This window comes from Aulonocara stuartgranti (assembly GCF_965226115.1).
Source record: "Aulonocara stuartgranti genome assembly, chromosome: 23".
NCBI lineage: Eukaryota > Metazoa > Chordata > Actinopteri > Cichliformes > Cichlidae > Aulonocara > Aulonocara stuartgranti.
The window spans coordinates 43750295-43775699 of NC_138958.1; the positions used below are offsets into that span (position 1 = coordinate 43750295).

Genomic DNA, 25405 nt, shown 5'->3' on the forward strand with positions numbered 1-25405 from the left:
GATCCTCTAATATGTATCTGTATTTGTACAGCGCTTTACTTAGTCCCTAAGGACCCCAAAGAGCTTTACACTACATTCAGTCATCCACCCATTCACACACACTGGTGATGGCAGCTACATTGTAACCACAGCCACCCTGGGGCGCACTGACAGAGGCGAGGCTGCCGGACATTGGTGCCACCGGGCCCTCTGACCACCACCAGTAGGCAACGGGTGAAGTGTCTTGCCCAAGGACACAACGACCGAGACTGTCGGAGGTGGGGCTCAATCTGGCAACCTTCCAATTACAAGACGAACTGCCAACTCTTGAGCCACAATCATGATAGCTGACACATTTCCCTTTACTGGGCTGAGAGTATCACTTATAATTATCACTAATATCCATTGTTTATGTAACACTCACCAAAGAGGAAGGAGTTTCAGATCCCACGACCTCGCACTTCAACTTTAGATAGCAGGAAATGCCAAAGTAAGCAGGGGAAACCCAACAATCTAAAACATCATCCTAATTTCAGGTGTAAGAAAATAAAGTACAGCAGCTAGACTCATTTTATAAGCACAATTTTAAGTGAAACATTATAATGTTTAAGTTTATTCATAGACTATGGTGCTGACATCCAAAGAATGTAATCACTTTTACATCATGTGGTTCTTGCCAGAGTTACATTTGCCTTGCTTATTGTTCTTACCAAGTCCTTTACAACTTAGAGAAGAAAATGGTGCATTTAATGAATTGAAGTCAAACAGTGCCACCTTGTGGACAACAGACCAGACTACACCTGGTCTAGTGTTAAAAAAGGATTGTCCGGTTATGCACCACTTCAGCCAGTTTGTTGGCTCTTAATTTAATAAATTGTTACTGCATTTTTTTTTTCAGATTGTTTTCTCTTTTGAAATGTCTCACATCTCAGTGACGACCTTTTTCTTTTTAAATGACAGTTACATGCATGGCTCTGACCTCTAAAAATGAAGCTTTTATATTTGCTGTGTGTGTAATTCTGCCACAAAAAAGAGAATCTGATTAAAAATCCAAGTGCTAAGATTTGCATTTGACTAATTTCTGTGTTTCTCACATCTCCTCAGACTGCACTTGGCTTCCTCATAATGTGGACTGAGGAACTGACAATCCAGTCCAGACCCTGTTTGAGACCTTTTATGGTAAAGAATGTGCCACGTGTCATATTAAAGAGGGGAAGTTTTATCTGATGTTTGAAGGATTTTATGCAGTTGGAGAGCATTTATTTTCTCACTGTGAGCTCATTCCTATTATCTTTTTAACAACAGATTGAGCGCTAACATATTCAATATTTATTTGGTGTTTAATTCTTTTTTTCTGGATTTGGAGGAGCTGATGACTTTTCTTTTTTTTTTTTTTTTACAAGAGTTTGAGCTCGTGTTGAAGCATTTTTCAGTGAACACATCGTATTGAGCCCTGGTCTGAAATTGTGTGCATCCTGATGCAGAAGTGATTGTTTATTAGTTTGATTTATTTTGTAGTTATCATGAAGTAATTTTTCTTTTATTCTCTAGCTAAATTATTTTTCTTAGTTTGAGTTTTCTCTAGTTTGGCCAAACAGTTTGCACTGCAAATATGGACTGTTGACCTGTTTAGGAGCCTGTTATTTTTGCCCTCAGAGATTCACATCCTTTACAAGTACATCATATCAGCACTGCAGATGGCTCAAGCAATGAAACCATGATGTGGATCTGGTTTATTCAGTCTAATGAGAAAGACCAGAACATGAAATATCCTGAAGGATATTTATCTGTAATTACATTTATTCATCTTAGTTCTCAAAACAAGATGAATTATTTAGATGTCCCACTTGCTAGTTCCTCAAACTTACATGAGAGTGGTCAGAGTGAATAAAGCAAAAGGGATCTGAAATTGTTGAATTCTTGTTGACTATATGATTTTACTCATATGAAAACTCATAATTTACAAAGTTCTATCTTCTGCATTAAAAAAAAGAAAAACACGACAAATGATGGATAAAGTTTTACTGCAGTTTGTAACAAAATATTTACATAACAACACAATGTTAAAATGCTGAGATGATGAAGCTGATTCTGGTCAGTTCTTTATTTGTCAGTCAAATGATGCCACCCTGTGGTGAATTTGCCAAACTACACTTGTCAGTGTTGAAAAATGTGATATAATATTATTGTACTTCTGCGTAGACTGTCTCAGTTTTGTCTGCTGACACATGTGAACTGTTAGTATTCTGTTTAGAGTCGTGCATTTGAACAGTCGAATATGGTCCAGTATCTGTCCGTATGTAGGTGCTGTACGGCTCAATGTCCTCTGACCTCTGCAGAAACACATATGTTTAAAAACATTAAGGTTAAGTAAACAATATAAATGAATCAAAAGTTACATCTTTTGCTCAGTACCGTGTTTTGAGGACTACGCGATGGTTCTGGTTTTCTGTAAGAGAAACACAAAAACAAACACGATCTTGGTCATCAGTCGCTGCATCGTGTAGCTCGTTTTAATGGGGGCAACAGGAAATGAAAGTCACTGTGTTCCTTCAACGGCTCATATGAAACTTGAAGACAAGAAATCATTTATAGCAGTGGTGCACTTCCATTAATATGATAAATATGTCTGATAAATTATTAGCAGGCAGCTAATTGACTTTAATTCACTTAAACATGAGAACAGCAGGGCAAGACCTTACATCAAAATGACCTTCAGCTAAAGTGGATTAACCAAAATGAAAAGAGAATCACATGTTTTAAAGTTATGAAGCGTGTTAAAAGGTAAATCATGAAACATGTGAAACACAGCTCTGACAGTAGTTTCTCACCTGCAGCGCAGTCGTGCGTAAATAAATCCAAAGATAACTAAACTCACAATGATGAACACGGTTACATAAATCAGTGTAAGAGGAAGTGTTTCTGTTCCAGACCTGCTGCTTAATTCTGTATGAGGAGAAAAGCAGTTGTTAGAAACATGGATGCAGTATTTGCATTACAACTGAACAAAGGTTAGGTGCGATGTATGACTATTGGCCTCAAAGTTAACAAATCCTGAAGGTCACCTTCTAAAATCAGTACAGACTTTATATTGCTAAATAATTAATGGTTAAAAGAAGAAGAACGTTGTTGTTTTTACCTTGTTTACCTTCCACAGTGACATTAAGATGGAGAATTTTTGTTCTTTCAGGAGCTGAACACTCACAGGTGTAGCTCCCACTGTCCTCTGATGTTAAATTGATCAGGTGGAGAAACACAGTCTGATTTTCTTTCATCAGTGTGAACCTGGAGTCACATTTGTGCTCAAAGCCCCGTCCATAATAATACAGCAGACTACAATTTTCTCCTCCACTTCGCTGAGTTCTGATCTTACAAACTATCAGCGTGATGTTCTGTGTTTCACTGGGACATATTTGAGTGACATCTGGTTGCTTCCCAATTGTTTTCACAACAATCTCTGAAATCAGTAACAATAATAGAAACAGTATCAATGATTTAAACCAGAGGCTGGAGTAGCATTAAAAAATAAATGTTACATTATGAAAACAGTTTTTACATTACCTCCTCCCAAATCTTGTGAGCATGCAGTCAGTGGTAGAAGCAGAATTAAGCACAGGTTTAGTGCATCCATGCTCGCCAATATGTCCGATTTGCAGTGTAAGTGCTGCTGATAGTGCAGAAGATGATCCGCTGAAGAAAGGAGGACAAACAATGTGCTTCATAAACCTCAAAGTATTGGCTCTCATGCGTCTTGCGTACGTCTTGTGCGAACACTTCTCAAAAGGAAGTGCACCTACAACACTGCTTCTGCTTCCGTATTAAGACACTCTAAAAGTGAAACACTGAGTGGTCTCATGTCCAAAAAAAGAAAACACAACAACTTTTAAAACAAAGTTGTTTTTTGCTTTTAGTCCAACATATAATTTCCTTTACAAAAGCAGGACTGAAGAGCAGAAAATCAATGAGGCTGATGATTGTTGTTATCAGTGATTCAAACCTACAACTCATTTAAATTAACACAAGCTATTGTACTATTTATATAATGCAGCACACATTCATGCTGCATATTTCATATTTATGTTAACTGACCTGCTTCCCATGTTTGTTTGGCTCCTGCCTGGAGTTGTGTTCATAAAGAAGCAGGTCACATAATGTTACACGGGTTACATTCCTCCTCTGCTCTTCTGTGGTGACGTTCAGATTATCAGTGTGATACTCGGTGTTTCATGTTCGACTGACATTTGCTGAACTAACAAGAGTGTCTGTGATAAGTCAGGAACTTTTAATATGAAATACAATGTAAATAAGCATTTTATTTTAGTTAATTGTTTGAAAATGAAGCACGTCTTTCCTTTTCCTGGAAAAACAGAAAATATTAATTCCTCAACTTTATAAATAAAAGCTGTTCCTGCTTTTCTCTTATTTAAGCTTTGCATGTTTGATTTGGCAGACTTTTTACTGCCAAACTGTCATATTGGCCCTTTTTCGACATGGCACCAAAGGGATTTCTGTCTCCTCCTGGAATCAAACCTATAATCTTTCACTTAGAAGAAATATGTGCAAACTACTGCACTAAAATATGGACATTACCATCACAAGTAAAGCACACAGTGTCATATTGGTCAGAAGACTTGCGCCCTCTCAGACACCACATCCTGTGACTAAACCACAAATTCTCACTTTGTCCAAAGAATGAAGTGTGTGGATCTGCAAGATTTTTGTAGGGAAGCCTCGAAGTAAAACAGTGAGTAAGCACAGAAGAGAGGAGAGAAATGTAGTGTGTTTTAAAAGGTTATTAGTTAGTAAGCAACATTATGCACGGCCTTACAGGAAGAGCCCTCTGGAAAGACGTGTAAACACAAAAAACAGTTTCATTCAAACTGTCAGTCCACATTTAAAGAGTTTGATGGTTTAAGACAAATTTTGTTTGAAAATGATGAGTAATCATGACAATTTGAGACATGTAACAAAACTATGCAGGAAATTAGGCTTTAAAACCACATGAAGCCATGATCATGTGCAACAATGAGTTCCAGTCAGAATAGCAACATAATATGATGCACAATCTACACACCACCATCAAACTGCACAAAACTTTGTAAAATTCTATTGAATTTGAAAATTTCTAAAACCCATATGGAAGTTTCAAAGCCTTTTCACAGCGATGTTGTCCTGGGAGTTGTTTTCATAGGTTTTAGAATTCTGACTCATTTCCTGATTATGCAGGCAGAGAGTTTCTGTTCTGCTCGCTGAATCGGTCTTAGTGCCGTGTTGATGTTGAACTGACAGTTTTGTAGTGAATATATGTTGGCTGCTGAAGGATTGTGTAAAGGTTATCTCTCACAATAAAGAGTCACACTGCATAATTATGTTAATACATTTTTATATTATAATTATATTCCCAGCTGGATAAAAGCAGTCTTTGAATATTTTGATCTTCCTGTATCCACTGTTTGTTTATTTGCCATTTAAAAAAAACAACAAAAACAAAACAAAAAAACTCAGCTAACACCCTGAAATAGAAATGGATATAAAAGATGGAAATAGATCTGTTTTCTTTTTTTTCTGTTTTTTATAAGTAAGTTACTCTCAGAGTGCTGTCTCATGAACAGATAATCCAGATGTTTCTGACCTAGAACATCCACTTGGGATAACCTGTGACTTTTCATTGTGTACATAAATCCTAGAATAACTCCAGTTACTGATTCCAACCAGATAAATGGAAACATATTTCTGTTGAACCCCAAGCATCTAAAATATTTAAAAGATCGTTTTTCCCCTCAGAAAAATAAACTTGAATCTATACAGTATATAAGGAAACATTGTGATAATAGTTTAATCTCATATCACATCATCTGCAGTTAACTCAAATCATAAATTACATCATACAGTTTACAGTTTCTATTGAAATTAAACTCTTAATGTAGCCACAAATATAACAATTACACACAGACAGATTTTAATGCACAAATAAGCTGAACCGATGTCCTCCTTAAACAGGTGCAGTTTCTTGTATAAGTGAGGATGTGCTGCTATTTAAACTACATATAAAGAAAAGGGAAGACATTATAGCATACAATACATGCATCATACAACCAAATAAACACTTAAATGTTCATTTAATAGAGCAGCAAATAACCTTTAATCATGTCATAGTGTCTTGTTCTTCTTTTGACTGCTCCCTTTAAGGTTTCACAAAGATGGATTATCTTGTCATAGCCTGCTGTATGCTTGCAGAGTGAGGACTCACATACGAGGATAAACTTTAACAGCAGATTTATTGCTGAAACCCCAGAACTCACAATACAAAACTTGGAGACCACGAAACACTAGGGACCAATATCACTCAAGGAGAGCACACAGATCCAGGGGGAAAAGAAAAACTGAAGACTTAAATAAACACATGAGGTAAGAGTAGAGTGGAAACACCTGAGGAGCACAGCTGAACAAAATCTACTAATGAACCAAGGAGGGCAAAGCAGAAAATGACACACAAACACAACCACAGAGATGCAGACTAAAATACAACTAGACACAAGAAAAGGGTGAAGAAACAGAGACATGACAGAGCCAGGGAATAGTGAGCGAGAGAGGGAGAGGCAGAATGTAACAGACAGAAAGAGAAACAAGTGCAACAACCACAAGTAGAAGCAGAGCAAAGCAGAGTTTCCACACCGTCATACTGGTGAGGAAGTCATTTGGCTGACAGTGTGCGCTAGAATGTTTTAAAAGCAGAAAGCCTTGCAACCGTCCTTGTAAGAAACCTGTTGTGGCTACTTCAACCAGAGAGAAAGATGTCACGTTTAAGATATTTGTACACACAGAAAGACAAAGAGAAAATTATCAGAATTGTGAGTCGAACTTAATCATTGTGTGTAAACGATTAGTATTTATTTGTTTGGGGGGAGGCATTTGTAAAATAGTTTCACGTGTGGTCAAATTACTTTGTATTTTTATGTGGATTGAAGCACACGGGTGTGAATCCTCAAAAGTTACACACAAATCATCGGACACATTTGTAAAGCTTAGTTTTGGTTGGTGGATAATATTGTACACATTTGCAACCCTTCTGAAGACAATTTCTCTCCATACATCTCCACCCAATCCACGCTACTTGCACTCTTTTATACATGTCTCTAACATGGAGACAGAGACACACAAACTTGACCAAGACAAGTGGAGAATAAACAGAGACATGACTGGGGTAAGAGATAAGACTGACTTTCACATGAGTCGCTGAGGACAAACACAAAAGGAACCATGAATCAGAAAAACAAATACAGAGACACTAAAAAGAAGTGAACTCAAGACTAAACCGCACAAAGCTTAAACTTAAATAATCTCTGGAAGCAAAGGAAAGAATCATGAGCCCACACCAAACTCAAAATGTTGGGTCAGAGACTCAGGACCTAGACATATCTGCTTCCATTATACTGGACATCCTCCTCTGTCACATCAACCCACTAGTGATGGGAATTCTGGCTCTTTTTAGAGAACCGGCTCTTTTGGCTCGGCTCACTAAGAAGAGCCGGCAATTTGGGCATCCAACCGGCTCTTCAGGTTGTTTTGTTGCTTTAATTTATTTATTTTCAACAACAATATAAAATTATGCACAAAATGAATTACTAATGTAAAAAAAAACAAAAAACAAACGTGTATATGTATATATACAAAGACATATGGTGGCCCCTAGAGACAAAAGCACGTACAAACTCCGAAGCACTGCATGAATAAACTGGGATGATTTTTTGGGAGTGTTTTCCTGCTTGGAATCACATACATATGATTCACTGCATGAATAAACTTTCTGAATCCTTTATCATCCGCAACTGAAAATAGTTGTGGATGATCATTATACCTTTCTAATCTGATGATGTTGTTTCTTGTTGTTGCCCCTGGCTCTCTCTCTCTCTCTCTCTCCCTCCTGCTCTGTTCCTGTGCTACTGCGAGTGTAACTACCTCCCTTGCCCCCTCTGCTCAGCCCAAGCACAAGGCTCACATGCAGAGTGAAGCAAAAAAAAATGAGAGAGAGAGGGTGAGAGAAAGAAAAAATCACTACAACCCACCGCATGTCTTCCTTTACCCCATCCATGACGTTTTCCTTCTGTCTGGCAGGTGCGAGGGAAAGAGAGGTGAGGACCGGATGTTACTAAAAGAAGGCGTCTAGCCTGGATAGCAGCTGTGAGACGAGCTGATATCCAGTTCTCTACCAGCCACAGATATCTGTTGGTGTGGTCCAGACATTCTCATTCAGGCAAGTTCTAAATAAGTTCATATCACTCTTTATAGCCTGTTAGTTTTATTTTCAATGCGCTCTGAGGACATAGAAAATTAGAACAAACATCCTAATGAGTGATTTTGTAGATATACGTTCTATTTATAGAGTTTCTAATTGCTAATATTTTCATTATTGCAGGCAAACCAGCCTATGAAATGAATGAGACAAATCCTGACTGGGTTCCAACGCTACACATGGGGCACTACGAAATCCCTGCTTCAAACAAACCACCATGCCAATCAGATTACTTCTTCCATGTGAGGGTGAAGAGGTGACCCTTCTGGATAAGATGGTGAAGGTTTGCGTTTTGGTGAACATGTGCCCCAGTGTGGTAGTAAAACCAGGGGAAAATACTCTTGTTAAATAGTCTTAAAAGTGTTGTGCTGTATATGTAGCAATAAGTTTTCAAAAGAGACAGTAAATTACAGAATGCTAGTAGTGGGTGATATTATTTAAATGCTGTTGTGATTTTATGTGAACATTTTGTCATTTATAAACTATACATGACATTGATTCTACATTGTAACTGATGTGATGTTCTACAAAGGGGTTTTAATTTTTTTTTTTTAAAAAAGGCAAAAAATGTGTTTCTTTATTCAACTTTTGAACAGTGTTACTTAGTAAGTACATACACAGTAAATGCAAATTATTTACATGGCAATGCACTTCAGCCACAAATGTAGACCCCCTCTAAATAAAACATTATGGGTTATTCAGAACAGAACGATGCTTGGAGAAATATTGTCCCATCAGCTGAGACGACTCCTCCACAGTAGCAGGTGGAATTTTTCTTTTTTGAGGACGGCTTCTTTTACCTGTCACTACAGATGGTCTGTTTATGTTTGATTGAGAGCCTTTTTTTATTCAGCTGGAAAGGAGAAGTCTATCTTATGGCCAACCTCTGGCTGTATCTTGGTCATATTACCCAGCAAAACCCAGTATGCAGGTTCATCTGTAACAGTCCTTGTGCCACAGATCCTCACTGTTTAATTTAAACAGAAAAGCGGTGACATGGGTGCAGGTCTCCGCGTCTGATTACAGCTGCAGTGGGCAGCTTCAACATTCCCTGTGATGCTCACAATGACCCATGGCTGCAATGCTGGTTCATTCAGTCTTTGAGAGTGCAGTACCTGAAACATACAAAGACAAAGTTAATTTAAAGACAAGGACTTTAATGAGCCAAGGCTGACACACATGTGTTTTATCTACTTTCAAATCCATTTATCATAAATGTAACAAATAAAGTGTTTAGAAAGTAGAATAGAATAGAATAATCCTTTAATTGTCCCACACTTTGAAATTTGGTTGTATCAGCAGCAAAAACACATACAAACAGAATAGGACACAGAACAGAAACACAATTTTTACATATTTACATGATGGACAATAGTTACCAAAGCAGAGTACTGTACAGTTATTAAAATTAGAGTACAGATAAGTGGCAAACACAGGCTGTACTTTGCAAACAGAGCAGGATACTGAAAGATGTTTAAATAGTTAAGAATATTTAGAATAATTAGAAAAGTGCAGATTGTGTATTTTACCTGTGCATTAAAAAGTATACATGTAACTTCCAATAAGTTAGTGTATATACAAACTGAGAAAAGTAATGTGCAAGTTATAACAGTAGAAGTTGTTGTTGTTGTTTAGTGTAATTTCTTTAACCATAAATAACTAAATCCTTCAGGACAATGTCACATCAGTGCACTGAACTCACAATGTTATCCCTCTAACAGCCTTCACATGTTCTCACGGTCATTTCCCCCTCATGAATGAATTTATGCTGCACTAATCTGAATGTTCGGGGGGGAAATCAAACGGATTTTACTCGCAGTACTCAAGCTGACTTACCTTTGTTTGAATGACGGCGTACTCACAACGTGGAGGCTCAAAAATAGCCAAATCTTGTACCCAATCCTTGGTGAATTGGATGTGAGCCTCCAGAGATTTATAATTGCAAAATTGGTTTGCTGTGTATGCGCTGACTCCACAGACAAGGTACGAGAATATATCATGATAAGTTAATAAGGTTTCTACTCCACAGCCGTATTTCACATTCCACATTTCCAGTGCACGCCATGTTTTGCAAGTACCGTCTCTTTGCATCCGGATGCAATCTGTCTCTATACAGTCCTTCTTTTTTTTTTTTTGAGCTGCTTTTAAGTATGGTTTGTAGCAATCTTCCTTCCAACACAGTGTGTTTGTTTTGATTCGTGGGCTGCCAATATGGTGCTGCGCTCCCACAATGCATTGCAGGTGGTGATGGTCCTCTTTATGGGCTTTTTTTGCCGGCTAAGGGGGGTGTATGCTGGTATGAGGAGCAGAGAAAGGTGGTCTGACTGGCCCAGGTGGGGGAAGGGTGTGGCTCTGTAAGCGTGCTTGATGTTGCAACACACATTGTTGGGTCTGCACTTCCACAGGCCCCGCTGGTTTAGACACTTATTCCCGTTAACGACAAGGAAGCAAGACAATCAGCGATCAATCGATTTTACTTGCGCAAGGGAGACCCGGTCGGTGTCTCAGAAAAGCACTCTGACTCCAACCGCAGAATGACCCCGACTTAGGCCTCCGCTTGCTGCCTTTTATTGAAAACCGTTACAGCACACACAAGCACCACCCATTGTAAAAAAAAAAACAACCTATGGTTCTAAAAGATAAGGTACTATGTGTGTATGTGAGTGCACGTGTAAGCACGTGTGTATTTATGTGCGAGAATGTGTGTGTGTATGCATGCGAGTGTGTGTGTTTGTGGGTGCGTTTGTGTGACCTCCTGCTCACCAAAAGGCAGGAAGCTTACTAAACAAGAAGTAATCTTCACATTGGACGTCCCTATAATAAAACACTACAGCCTCTGCCACCAGTCAACAGGCTGGGGAGGGCAATAGCAACAAAGGAATGTACTTGATCTTACATTTTCAACTAAGACTTACAAATTTAAGTAGCACAGTGACAACATTTAACAATTTGACTCCAACACACATGATCCAGAGTGTTTTCCCGTCTTGTTTGGCATTTTACATGCTGGTAAAATTTTGGTGAAACAGTCTTGAGATTTGCCTTATTAAAGTCCCCTGCTATGATGTGGATACCATTAGGGTGGGCGCGCTGATGAGAAGCGATGGCATTTAGCAGCAGAGAGAGAGCTGTGTTTACATTAGCGGCCGGTGCTATATAGACTGCCATGATTATTACAGCACTTAGCTCTCTGGGCAAAAAAAGGTCTGGAGAGCAGTGTCTGTCCACAACAGTGCTGTTGTTACACCAACCTTTGTGCATTTAGATGCAGAGTCCCCCTCCTCTGTTCTTCCCGGAGTCACTGTTCTTGACCCATCTGTGTAGCATGCGGCCTGTAGCTGCACTGTGGCATCCGGGATTTGTGTACATAGCCAAGTCTCGGTAATGATAAGCACCCAGCAGTGGAATGTAGCGTGTGCGATGGAGATGGTCATCTTTGTTTGGAAACCGATGTCCAATGTCTCCAGACGACAGTAACGTCCAGTTGTGCAGGTAGACGCATGTACAATGTACGATAAGCACAATAAACATACAAGAAGGCACAAATAGGGAGAGCTGCTGTAAGCCGCTGCGTCTGTGCGTGCCGCCATCTTGGTTCATAAAAGACTCTGTAAGCCTGAATAATTTAAGCCAGAGTGTAACTCCGAAATGACAACACAGGCACGGCTTCTTCAAGACGGGCGCTTCGCTGCATTTATTGAACGCCGTGAAAACTACAAACATAAAACACAAAGGCTTTAAGCCTTCAGTCTATCAAAAGTAACACTTGTGCTTTAACAACAAAAATTACCTCGTGGCCGCCTGCCACTTCGGAGGTCCTATAAGAATACCTTTACAGTCTTGTTCATTCTAAATTAAAACATTAAAATAATTAGAACACCATACATTACAAATATTCACAATATTACAATACAGTTATGGCAAATGACAAATACCTTGTACAGCTGGTAGACTAACCAGGCCTTTGCAGATAGCTCGCTGAACTCCTTAGCGTGATTATTAAACGTGGGCTCACAGCCTATACTATCACGCCCAAACCTCGCGATAATAGTGGTGTAACAAAACTTGTTCTTTGTGACAAGATAAACACACCCTTACAATATTGACCACAGAAATGTACAAGCAAGAACATTTTAACTGCTGGAACCATCTATTAAACTTCTTTATACATAAGCCATTTCTGTGACACTTACACAGAGAGTGGAACAACATAATTTAAAAATACAGTTTACTTAATTCATCTTGAAAAGAAGAAGAAAGGAGATAATCCTCATCTTGTTAGTAACACCAAGCTCCTGGGGGTACAGAACACTTTGTCCAGATCACTGCAAACCAGAACTGCAGTAAAGAGAACATCCTCACCATCAGTGTTGGTCAAGTTACTTGAAAAAAGTAATCAGTAACTAATTACTGGAAGAAATTTGTTTAACATTTAAACCTTTTTAACATTTTAAACATTTTTCTGCATATTCCAGCATATAAAATAAAATAGCCTTTTGTGTTTACACTGAATCTTTCAAATAGATGCAAGTAAAACACAACAGAAAATGAATAAAATCAAAGACTCAGCGGTCCTGTTGCTCTATTTTCACCTGTTTAGCAGGAGTGGGGCAGGCGGATGTTTGCCCTGGTGCAGGTATGTTGCAACGGTCATGTCGGTGGAAGGATCCTGGAGTTTCTCTGTGAATTTCACATTCCCGTGGCAGCGCACTCGGTGCTTGCTCAGAAGTTTGGGGGGGTTTTTGCTGTAAAAAGTGTTAGGATGCCTGGGTCGTTGACCCAGGGTTTTTGAGTTTATTATATTATTTATAATTTCTAGTCTTTGGGTTTTGTTAGAGTCATGTCTTATGGTTTGTCTCTGTGTAATCCTTAGTTGCTGTCTCCCCTGTCCGCTATATCCCCGTGTCCAGTCAGTGTCTGTGTCTGCCCTGGTCCCACGTCTCTGTTCCCTCTGTTGTAGTGCCTGCATTTGAGTCTATGTCTTTGTTTAGTCTGTGTTATGTGTTTCCTGTTTTACTTTGAAGGTCTAGTGTATGCTGGCATTAGGTATTTTCTGTTCTGCAGCAGTTTGCCCTCTAGTGGTTGTTTTTGTGTATTTTTTCTACTCTGTAAAATCTAGCCAGAGGCAGTTTCACCTCTGTTAATCTGCTGCCATCCATGCCTTCACAAGTTGATAAACGGCATCATCTGTGAGTAGGGTTGCCAACTCCCTGAAAAATAAATAAGGGACACCTCGTGGCCAGGGCCGGGCGACCCAGTTGTCTTCACCCTTCCCAGTGTGGTGAATTTTCTAGCTCTTTTTTTGTGTGTGAAATTATTTTTTTTAACCCTTTGACTTGAATTTGATTTAAGTAGATGTTTATTCTTTGTGATATGAACACATGTGAAACAAATGATCATTTAGCCATTTATTTTTAGCTCAAAATTACAACATTAACACAATAAAACAGGTCTCTTTCTTAAACAGAAGCCTGTCATGCTTAACTTTTGAGAATATAAGTAAATCTTTCTATAAAAGAACTCTGTCCTGCTTAACTTAAAATAATAGAAAACAATAGAAAGAAAAATATTCTTGTAACAGTGCACATTTAGTGCATTTAGTACAATTGGCTTCAGCTGAGGTATTAATTCAGCTTTTCTAATGCTAATCAGCTGCTCCTGTTTGAAAACCCGCTTGTTCCCATGATTACGCATCTTAACTCATCATCATTATTCATCTATGTATTACTTTTATGTATTAGTCATCTATTTGTTGTAATCATCTATCCTTGCAGTCGTTTATTACACAAAATAAATTATATTATCACACTTCTGGCCACATAGCGCTGATATTCACTGCACATGCCCATATTAACTTTTTCCAGCCAGGTGTTTTCCTTTTCCCATTCTTCCCTTTCTCTGAGGGGAACAAACATTGCTGCTCTAACGCTGGGCTTACACTGTGCGGTTTTTGGCCCATTTTGAGCCGATTTTTGAGTGATCGGACCGATTTTGGCCTTCATCGTGTAGTATACGTGGGGTAACGAGAAGTGATTAACACCTCACGACCAGCTCCCGATCATCAATCGCTCGTGAGCCGCTCACACTGCTCGCGCGCAAACACGTAAACTTCGGTGAAAAAGACGGAGCAGCACGGCTGTGCAGCGTGTGATCTGGACACAAGCGATGGAGGCACAACTTGTAGAACTTTGAAAAGCTCATCCGAGCCTTTTCGATGTGGCCTCACAAAATTATCACGACCACAACAACCGTGAAAATAGTTGGATCTACATCGCTGCTAAATCACAGCTGCCTGATCAATGTTTTCATTAGCAATTTAGCAAAGTTGGTGGTGGTGGTGTGTCTGTGTGAGTGAAAGACAGAGAGAGAGAGTGAGCGACAGATTTTCTGTTATAACCTTCATGTTATGGACGCACAGTGTGAGCACTCAGGTCGCATCAGAGCATCGGTGAGAGTGTGAGACCTGCATCGTGACCTACCAACTTCTAACCCCTGCGAGTCAATCGTGCAGTTTGAGCAGGAGCTGAATAACGCGACTGAAAAAATCGCACAGTGTCTGCCCAGCTTTAGGTGTACTGTCGTCCGAGACTTGCACCGCAGTGACGGCGTTTGTTTCCCTGTTGGCCATGCTTCTTGTTGTGGTCATCTGTTGTCTTCCGGTATTTTCTCCGTAAGCGACCTTTCCTCGACCAATGAGATGAGCGGTAATCTGAATTGTCATACTCGAATTGTCATAAGTGTGCTGTCAGCTCATTGGTCACAAAGCAGGAGAGGGGCTGGGAATTATGTTTTCAAACAAAGCGTTAATTCCATTAAAAGTTATAGACTACTTTTGATTCTCACTGTATTACGGGACAAAGTGCGTCCCTTATTAGCTCAATACGGGACGTGTGCTTTTGTTTCTAAATACGGGACGATTCCGTATTTTAAGGGACGGTTGGCAACCCTATCTGTGAGTAATATTGTTTGTTATCACTGAGACAACTTGTGTGCATTATTATTTGTTGTGAAGGCGTGATATAGTTTGTAGTTAGAATTTAATTTGAATGCATGTATAACCTAAGCTAGTAAGGTTAAGCTAGCTCATATGCCATGTGCTTTCTTTAACGTTTTGATCATGAGTGTGATTTCATTTGATGTTTTATTCGGGCACTCACTAAGCAGATAAATATTGTGCTCATATTTTTGAATATGTGTTTGTTATACTGTATATTGATGCAACATTTTTATTGATTTATTTCTGGTTTTGTCAACAGTTTCACACTTTTTCCTTATTAAATCATCCAACTCAACACATTGGCCTGTTCCTTGGATTTTGATTAGGAGAGTGTTTAGCTGTCTGTATAGCTGAGTCTACGTTCACGAGGACAACGCTTAGTGAGGACAGAACACAGTGTGTTCAGTTTACGCTTCCTTGTCTCGTCAGTTCTGATTTGCCCCAGCTGTGTTTCCCTCCTGTTGTCCATTCCCTGATTGCTCCCTCTATGTATTTAAGCCCTGTGTTTCAGTTTGTCATTGTCGTGATCTACTCTTATCTAGCTGTGTGTTTTGTCTGCCCGTGTAAGTTATTTGGATTCTTACTTTTGTTCTGTTTGAGTTCAGCATTAAAGCTGTTTGAGTTTACGTTTGTCTCTGGAGTCTGCACTTTGGGTCCTTTTCCTGCCTGCACACAGCCGTCACATAACAAAAAGAAGTTTTCTTCCCACGCAGTGAACACCGGACGCTAATGTTTTTGTCACGTTTTACGGAATCAAACTCAAAGTGAGGTCAGTACTTCCGCTGCACGGTCGTACTCTCTCCCCCACTCAATATATTATCCATTGTTGATCTGCACACAGCTGTTGCCACTAATGTCGCACTCGCTTACATCATTGTCATGAGACACTCTCGCAAACAAAATCACGGTTTAGTAACACAGTAACGCAGCGTGCTTGCGGGAAAGTAAAAGTAATCTAATTACCTTTTGTGCAATAGTAATCCTTACTTTACTCGTTACTTGAAAAAAGTAATCTGATTACACATTACTGCCCATCTCTGCTCACCACTTTGTAATATTTCCACTGTTTTCCTCAGATCTAGGCAGTTTTGCTCCATTCTGTTTAAGAGATTTCTTACATTCCAAAGGGGTTTATAGTCTAGTTTGTGTGAAAAGCTGCGGCCTATGAAACTCATTCATTCATTTTGAAGGTACTTAAACATATTTGTGTCCAGAGGATTTCATCTGGATCCATGGAAAGGACTCGTTCACCGTTTGTGGTTGGGAGGGAGATTGAATTATCAATTTTTAATAATAACTTGTGCACTTTCGATAAAATTGTAGGGTTACAGAAATGTAAAAACTCTTTTACCCTTTGCTACAGTTTAATGCACTTTTAGTACGTTATATTAATTATAAAAATCAACAGGGTAAACAGTTGAACAAATCAAACCTTTAGCTGACGTGCGTGTGTCGGTGTGTGCATGACTTCATCTGAAAAGGCTCTTATTTTCTTTTCTATAAATTGTAATGCATAATAACATGCCATCTCTCAAGCTGGTGTAGGCTTTTGCCTTCCTCTACCTTATCTCATTACAGCTCTAGCTCTGATATTCCTTTCGCAATTTTGAGTTAAATCCTTTCTGCCTCACTCTGCCCTTTGCTTGACGTTGAAAGCAGGAGTTAGTAAGCCCGTCCACTGCAAAGGAAGCTGAATTCAAGTTCTTTTTTGGAAGTTACTATTGAAGTTAAAATTTCTACCCATTAATGAATTCCAACTTAAAGTTAAAACTCAAGTTGAAGAAACAATTTGATTTTTTTAGCAAAAGAATCAGAAAAGTCCAGTGTGTCGGCTCAAATTTATGTATAAAAGTATTATTTCAGTTTGAATTCCTCACCCCTGTTCAAAATGGTAAGACACTGAGAACTCACTTAAAAGGAAAGAGTTCACATTAAAACACTTTGTGATGCTGGTTGGTGTTTGAGACAAATAGGGTAGTAAAGTGTTTCCATAGTGTGTTTAAGGATGGAGTTGATTGCAGCTGTAGACACTAAAGCTGTTGTGCCAGAATGTCATACTAGAGGATCGTTCTTTAGATACAAGGAGTGAGCGAGCCAGAAACCCAGGACACAAAGATGAAGCAGGGCTGATCAGAAACAGTTTATTCCCCGAGATGCACAGCAGGGATAAAACAAACCAAATACTAAGAAAAGAGAAGTATACAATAAAAAGTTCTCAACATGATAAAGTTCCACCAAGTGTAGAAAAAGTTATTCTAAAACTTGTAAAAATACAATTTTCTGCATGCACTAAAATCCCACCCAGTCCCACGATGTAACTATCCCCCAACCCAGGATGAATGTTTGTTATGGGTTTACAAGCAGTCCAGAAATTCCTTCTCCAGAGCGGGGTTCATGCCAGCCTCGTCCCAGGCAGACAAGGAGGAGCACCTATCCCCTTCTCGTTCCTTCACTGGGCCCATCACATCACATCCCAGCCCAGCTTTCATTCTGCACTAGAGTCCGTCGCTCGATGCCATCGCGGATCCCGTTGCATCATCACCGTGTAAATAAACAGATAGGGGCCATAACCACCGTCCCAGAAGCCGCCCTGGCTTACAGCCATGGTGACCCTCTCCCAACACGGCTGCACCCCGTGAACAACAGAGGAGACACTACTCACAAATCCAGGCAGAGGTGCCCTGCTCTCAATCACACGCGCTGTCTCCTACTGACTGGGTCGGCACGTCACGCTGACCGGTCTGTCTCTAGATGAGACGTTGCTCCCCCACGATCAGGCAGCGGGTCCCTCTTTTGCACCTGGCCTTCATGCATTTCTCTTCATATATGGAGCCTCGCTCCCTCCAGTGCTCCGCTAGCTTCCTTTTAATAGGTCCTTTAAACAGCTGCTAGGCCACCTCTGGACACACCCACGCCTCAGGAGGTGATCACTATAATTTAATTTGTCCCATGCTCACCTAATCCACAGTGGATTAAAACAATGTCAAACAACACACTAAAAACATGCAATACAAACAGAATAAAATCATGCCAATAAAAACTGCACTCACAAGTAAACAATAAAAATCAGAATAAAACCAATATAAAAGATAAATACAAATTTCCACTGTGTGACACAGAGACTCACATAATGTGCCGAAGAGGAAGAAATGAGAGAGGAAAAAACGATGTTCATATTGAAACTGAAAGATTTCTTAAGGCTATTGCAGGACATACGAGAGAAAACATGAGAGAAAATAAAAGGTCATGAAAGGAAAAAAACAAAAATATTTTTAAGGCTTCATTCTGTCTTAAACTTTGAAAATCAACCTTGTTTAACTTTGTCACTGAGTCCTGCCCCTCGAGTTGACATTCTTGGTGTACTTTGACAGACAGCGACACTGAGGTGGCACATATATATGCCACCAATATATGCACACATATATCTAGGCAGATATATGTGTGCATATTTCAACGTCTGATGCAGAAAGTATTGTTTGGAGTGAGAAACTGTGAGGCATACTTGGATGACATTGTCATTTATTCTCCAACATGGTCAGAACATCTGGAAACGCTCTCTGGGGTGTTCAGACGTTTTTGTGAATCTTCCCTCACATTAAACCTCTCTAAGTGTGAGTTTGGCAAAGCCACCATTACTTATTTAGGGAAACAGGTCGGACAGGGGCAGGTGCGCCCTGTTGCTGCGAAAGTACAGGCCATTGTTGATTTTCCTGTCCCGCAGACAAAAAGAGCTCTGCGTCGTTTTTTGGGAATGGCCGGTTTTTATCGAGGTTTTTGCAGAAATTTTTCTGATGTGGTTAGTCCCCTAACTGATCTTGTTAGCCCCTTAAAGCCTTTTATTTGGTCTCCAGCATGTCAGGTGGCACTTGAATCTGCCAAAGCATTGTTGTGCAGTGCACCAGTGCTAGCTGCGCCGAATTTTGAGCGCCCTTTTAAACTAGAGGTTCATGCCAGCTCGTGTGGCGCAGGCGCTGTTCTGTTGCAGGAAGATGGTCACGGCGTGGATCATCCCGTCTGCTACTTTTCAAAAAAGTTTAACAGACACCAGACCCATTATAGCACCATTGAGAAAGAGGCTTTTGCCTTACTCCTTGCGTTACAACATTTTGAGGTCTATGTTGGGTCAAGTGTGCTGCCTGTGCAGGTGTTTACCGATCACAACCCACTGGTGTTTCTTTCCCAAATGCGCAACTCCAATCAAAGACTTATGCGCTGGTCCTTGTTATTGCAAGATTTTAACTTGGAGATCAGTTACAAGAAAGGGAAAGATAACGTGTTGGCTGATACCCTGTCTAGAGCACTTTCTCCTTGAATTAAACATTTTGGGGGTAATGTTGATTCTTGGGAAAGGGGGTGTTACGACTGTGACCGTAATCATGTGTGTGAATTTGAGTGTCCAGGTGCTCCTCCGGGGTTGGTGCACCCAGGGTGGATGGCTCACACCGATTGGCTGAGGACTGGGAGGCAGCGGATAAGAAGAGACCACCAGGGACTGTCAAGGGATTCATCCTCGGCCCAACCCAACCGGCAGACCATTCACTGTGTCAAAATATTATGTTAATGTAAGAGCATGTAGGGGTGGACCGCCTTTTTGTTTGATCAGTTTTCTCCTGTTTTTGTTAGGCAGGGAGGAAAGTGATTGTCGTGTTTATTTCCTGAGATAGGTTACTTTTTATTTGTTGTTTTGGCCTTGGGTTCACCCTGAAGTTATGGTATGCTCCCTTCCTTTGTTTAACTGCACTTATTGTAAATAAATCACTGTCACAAAATATTAAGCGTGTGACGTGCTGCTTGGGGTTGGACGGGGATGGATCACTTTATGTTGTGGTCTGGCCGCGCCTAGACGGGCCATAACAATATATTAATCACATATATATTTAAATTTAATATCACTGGAATAAAATGCTTAGCATTCATCTTTAAAACACATGGATAGGTTGCTTTTTTAAGTAATTATGATTATAAACATGTATTATAATAAAGCAGAAGCAGGACAAAGAGAAGATGTCTTGGTGTATGCTCAATTATCCAGGTAAGGAAATCCTCACCTTTCTCCTACTGAAACCAAGATAACAGAATAAAGTTTTTAGGACAAAGAGCAGAGTTTCCACACAGTCATATGGGTGAGGAAGTAACTGCGGCTGGCAGTGTGTGGTAGAGCATTTTGAAAGCAGAAATGCTTAAACTTAAATATCTGTAATAGAAATGCAAGTGTAAGCTGTTGTTTCTTGTTAGTCTCAAAGTCAAACAGCACAAACTCTTAAATACAAAAGAAAAACATTTTAAATTTTGATGTAATTTTTCATTCATCACCAACACTTTTTAAGCCTAAGACATCCAGACTGATGTCTCTGTGTATCTGGATGGTGATTACAATTATTGTTGGAATCTGAAAAGTCTGAAGTAATGACACATCACAATCAAGAACATCTGTTAGTGACTAAACACAATGACAGTAAAAGCAATGTGCATTAAAAATGTTACAGGAGGAGTCATATTTGACACAGTTTATTGCATTTGTATTCTGTTAACACGCTTATGCAGAGTATACACGTATAAATATGTGAACCTGTTTCAAAGAGCTGGAGTGTCGTGACTGAATGGTCTCAGTACTACAAAACAGTGAAAGTAAAGGCATGTAATGATCATCCAAAACAATTTCTTTTAGACCACTAATGCTCATGTGCCACTTACAGTTATTATTTATTTCACATATTATATATAAATATATTATATATAACTGTTAAAATTTACATAGATTAAAGAGTTTGATTATAAAGGCCAACACTAATCACAACAACACTTATTGTGCGTAATTTGTAGTTGCATTGTGTTTTGGGTGATCTGAGGTGACAGTTTGGTAGAGATCGTTTGTTGGATACTGAAGGTTTGTGTAAAGGTCATTTTGCACATTTTCATCCTGTAAGCTAAAATTAAAAGTCTGATAAAAAAACTCAAGGTGACCAAAGGTATGTTGAATCAAAGTAACTTCACAAAAACAGCCTCAGCCAACATTTTGAAATAGAACTGGATATAAAACAAACTTTAAACCTGCTGCTTTGTCTTTACAAGGAAATTACTCAGCAAAGAGCCGTGAGTCTCCTTCACTGATAGTCCAGATGTTTCTGACCTTGAACAGCCACTTTGGATAACAAATGATGTTAACATCACTTTTTTATGATCAATATATCTGATAAATTATTATCAGGCAGCTAATTGACTTTAATTCACTTAAACATAAGAACAGTAGTGCAGAGTCTTGCTGAAGAGGACGTTACATCAAAATGACCTTCAGCTAAAGTGGATTAACCAAAATGAAAACAGCAAAGAGAATCACATTTTAAAGTTATGAAGCGTGTTAAAAGGTAAATCATGAAACATGTGAAACACAGCTCTGACAGAAGTTTCTCACCTGTCACACAGTCGTGCGTAAATAAATCCAAAGATAACTAAACTCACAATGATGAACACGGTTACACAAATCCGTGTAAGAGGAAGTGTTTCTGTTCCAGACCTGCTGCTTAATTCTGTATGAGGAGAAAAGCAGTTGTCAGAAACATGAAAGGAGTATTGGCATTACTAGTGAACAAAGGTTAAGTGTGATGTATGACTATTGCCTTGTGAAGTTAACAAATCCTGAAGGTCACCTTCTAATATCAGTACAGACTTTATATTGCTAAATAATTAATGGTTAAAATAAGAAAATAGGTTGTTTACCTTGTTTACCTTCCACAGTGACATTACAGTTTTTTTTACAGACGCTAGGACACATTTCTCAATACTTAGGTCACTTTTGCAAAACTCTTCACACAATTCTCCTAACCGACCTTCAGCTTGGCAAAGCAGTTTATTTCACATTCAAAATGCACTACAACTACCAAAACACTTTATTCAGGTCTCAAATAAACTCATTCTTCCAGAACACTAGCAAAGGTTGACAGCTGACAAACACACTTTGTCACCCACAAAACAATGACCTAAAAAACACTAACAACATGTAGCATTACACAGTGTTTTCTTGTGTAAAACAAGGACACATCTCTGTTTATAATTTCAATATATGTTACTGGAATGAATCAGACATCATGCAGAATTCGTTAATATATTTTTATTTTTTTGCACTAATTAATCCCAAAATACAAGAATTTGTATACACACCATCCACTGATACACATACAATAGTAATGCTAATCTACTCGGTCTTCTCCATTTGGCCACAGGTTCTCATCCACATCACATCTTATGTCATCTAGGGCAATGCACCTAGGAAAGAATCTTCTGGCATGCCTGATCCATCCCTGGCAATCTTCTGCTGATATCTCCAGGCATCCAGCATTCATTGCATCCAGGAGGGACATTTGATCATGTGGATGATGGTTGTAAACCTTCCACCACCATGAGGAAAAGAATTCCTCTATGGGGTTGAGGAATGGAGAGTAAGGTGGGAGGAAAAGAGACTCCATTCTGGGATGGGCTGCAAACCACTCGGTGACTGCACGGGAGTGATGAAATGCCACATTGTCCCATACAGTTATAAATGTTGGCTGATTCCTTCTCTCCGCATCCCTTTCCTCACCTAGCACAACCCTTCCATAGAGATCATGCAGGAACACAAGGAGCCGTTCAGTGTTGTATGGCCCAATTAGTGGTCTGTGTAACAGCAGTCCATCAGTGGATATTGCTGCGCACATTATGATGTTGGCACCCCTCTGCCCCGGGACATTCACTGTGGCTCTCTTCCCAATCACATTCCTCCCTCGTCGCCGTGCTTTGGCCAAGTTGAAACCTGCCTCATCCACAAAGATGAAAATGTGGTGTGTTTGCCTGCCTTCGATCTCCATGACTCTCTAACTTAAATCCACAGTGCAACATAAGCTGTTACAGTAGTAAATTTGTAAAAAATGTCTTTGTGTGTGTTTGGTTTTGTTCAAAAACAGATCTGTATTTTATTGTGATCTTACCTGGACATACTGGTTCCTGAGTTGCTTGACATGTTCAGAGTTCATCTCAAAAGGCACAGTGTACAACTGCTTCATCCTGACCTGATGTTTTTTCAGGACTCTAGAAATTGTTGTTATGCTTACACTGTGAATATTTGCCAAAGTAACGTTGTCTGCCAAGACTGTGTCTAATTTCAGTGAGTTTTATCCCATTGTTTCTGATGACCATATCAACAATGGCAGTTTCCTGCACATCAGTGAACATCCGTCCTCTCCCTCCTGTGTGAGGTAACCGTTGAGTCCTAAGCAGAAATGCAACAACAATTACACAAAAGCTTATTTACTTCTGAAATGTGCAAATGCCCTGCGGAATACAAGTTACCTGTTGGTTTGCCGGAAAACTCTAACAATAGATGCCACTGTAGAGCGTTGCAGATTTGGCTACACTCTCTGACCAGTTAGTGATGGTCCGCTTGAAGCTGAAGCTCCGGTGCGTGTGTCAAAAAAATCAACACACTGCTTCAGAAGCACTGTGTCGAAGCTTGATTCGTTTGGCCAGAGTCACGTGATCAGTGACGTCCGAAGCTTCATTTAGAACCAACCTAACTGCTTCGGTATCTGATTCAATGGTTTATAAGGAAGCGAATCATTTGCGGGATTTGTGGAGCGTTTTGATGGTGACAGATAGCGAACCACTGATCATTCTACTGAGAGATTTGGAGCCAGCGAGGAATAGAGGAGGTTCTGTTGTGTGGGAGTATTTTGAGTTGATTTTTGTCAATCGGGTGGGTTTTCCAGCTTTGTGTTCTGGCCGTTTGCTTTTGTTTTGTGCGTGTTTATTATATCTGAAAACGGGAAAAAAGTAAAATGTCAAAAATCTGCTTCCATAATATAAATATCATTAAATAACTTTAGAAAAACTTCCACTTGACTCTTTACTTGTAATGTTGTAAAAATATATATTTTATTGTTTAATTAATCTGAAAATGTTAGTCTGCCAAATGTACAGCAATTGAATTTCTTTATTCTCTTTAGCTGATAGTTTGTGGGGCCCAGTTAGACTGTATAACTGCATCTCTACCGGTTTCTCTGCACTCCAGCCTCCTCTGTGCCATGTGAAGGGATTTTCCTTAAGGCACGATAAATTATCTCCACGAAAAAGAACAGGTTCGGCCATCGCACACTAGAACAAATTCTCTTTTTAAATAAAAATGAAAAAGGGTTACCGTCAATGCATCATGTTTTTAATTTGCAAGTTCATATGCATTTTCCTTTTCCATTTCACAATCAATTCTACCCCCAGGTCAAAAATATGTCTGGGAAAATTTCCTTAATATAATATTATTTATAAATACACCCCTCCGGCGATTAATTGCATACCTGCATGGAGGCAAGACCTCACAGCAGAAGCCTACTCCATAATGTGCTGTACATTATTATATGTATATATATGTAACGTGGTATTTTTCAATTATTGTATTTACCAACATCAAGAAGTCACAAGCAAAGAAAGACCACACCATGGCGCATGTTTAAGCAAGGGGAGTTTACTGGTCAAAACTATTTATTAAACAAATAAAACACATTTTCTTAACCACCAAAAAATACACGTTCAAAGCAACACAACAGCGGCCCAATATCAGACAGGATTCCACTCTGTAGAGTGGGCAATCATAATGAAGCAGTTGGTTTTATTTTGTGGATTCAAGCTGCGCTTCATATTTCTGGCCACCAGATGTCACCAGAGAGGACTGTGTTGAAAAGCTTCGAGTAATGAACCGTTTTTCAATACAAGCTTCAGTGCTTCAGAAAACTTCATTTGGCCATCACTACTGACCAGCCTCTCTCATTGAGTGACTGTAATGTTCGAACTTTTATTGTGAAAATCGCCGGAAGTAGCTAGTTGTGTGTTCATGTGCTAGCTTAGCAGTTTACAGTGTGTGGATACGTTTCCTATATCTACGGAATAATAAAGAACCAGTATGACGGCTCCGAGGCGATTTTTTCATAAGCAGTGAAGACACAACAGTGACCATGATTTACTACATGATCAATTACAGTAGCTCTGATCTTCCTCTTATTCTTCTTCCACCACGCATACGTATTCCTCGCCCCCTCCCAGCCACTCTTCTTCCTCTTTCAGCCACTTCTCCATTTCTGGCTGGGTCCATGTTTACGTCACAAAACAAACCTATT

General features: G+C 39.5%; 1 protein-coding gene and 1 long non-coding RNA gene across 5 annotated transcripts; one reads left to right on the plus strand and one right to left on the minus strand.

The window, feature by feature from the left end:
• Positions 1-1986: 1986 nt before the first annotated feature.
• On the minus strand, positions 1987-23798 carry LOC309701518 (uncharacterized protein). 4 transcript variants are annotated; one of them, XR_014275029.1, is made up of 6 exons: positions 23592-23798; positions 23231-23511; positions 21987-23116; positions 21543-21796; positions 2395-2676; positions 1987-2312 (listed from the first exon to the last, which is right to left on the minus strand). XR_014275029.1 is itself a non-coding variant. In XM_082525771.1 (5 exons), the coding sequence occupies exons 1-5, from the start codon at positions 3608-3610 to the stop codon at positions 2163-2165; spliced, it is 687 nt and encodes a 228-aa protein (XP_082381897.1). In that variant the 5' UTR covers positions 3611-3783; the 3' UTR covers positions 1987-2162. The 4 variants fall into 4 exon arrangements, 1 of the variants encoding a protein (XP_082381897.1); XR_014275028.1 differs by having other exon boundaries at positions 21543-23055; XR_014275030.1 differs by having other exon boundaries at positions 21543-23116.
• LOC309699841 lies at positions 13389-15895 on the plus strand. The gene is made up of 2 exons (XR_014274505.1): positions 13389-13461; positions 15529-15895. It is a non-coding gene; the product is annotated as an uncharacterized lncRNA (long non-coding RNA).
• Positions 23799-25405: the final 1607 nt, after the last annotated feature.

Bases quoted from the DNA above. Each gene is read 5' to 3' on its own strand.
- LOC309701518 (XM_082525771.1), bottom strand. From the start codon at position 3,610: ATGGATGCACTAAACCTGTGCTTAATTCTGCTTCTACCACTGACTGCA. The intron at 3,437-3,540 runs GTAATGTAAAAA...TACTGATTTCAG, and splicing joins CTCACAAGATTTGGGAGGAG to AGATTGTTGTGAAAACAATT. The intron at 2,313-2,394 runs GTACTGAGCAAA...GTGTTTCTGCAG, and splicing joins CGCGTAGTCCTCAAAACACG to AGGTCAGAGGACATTGAGCC.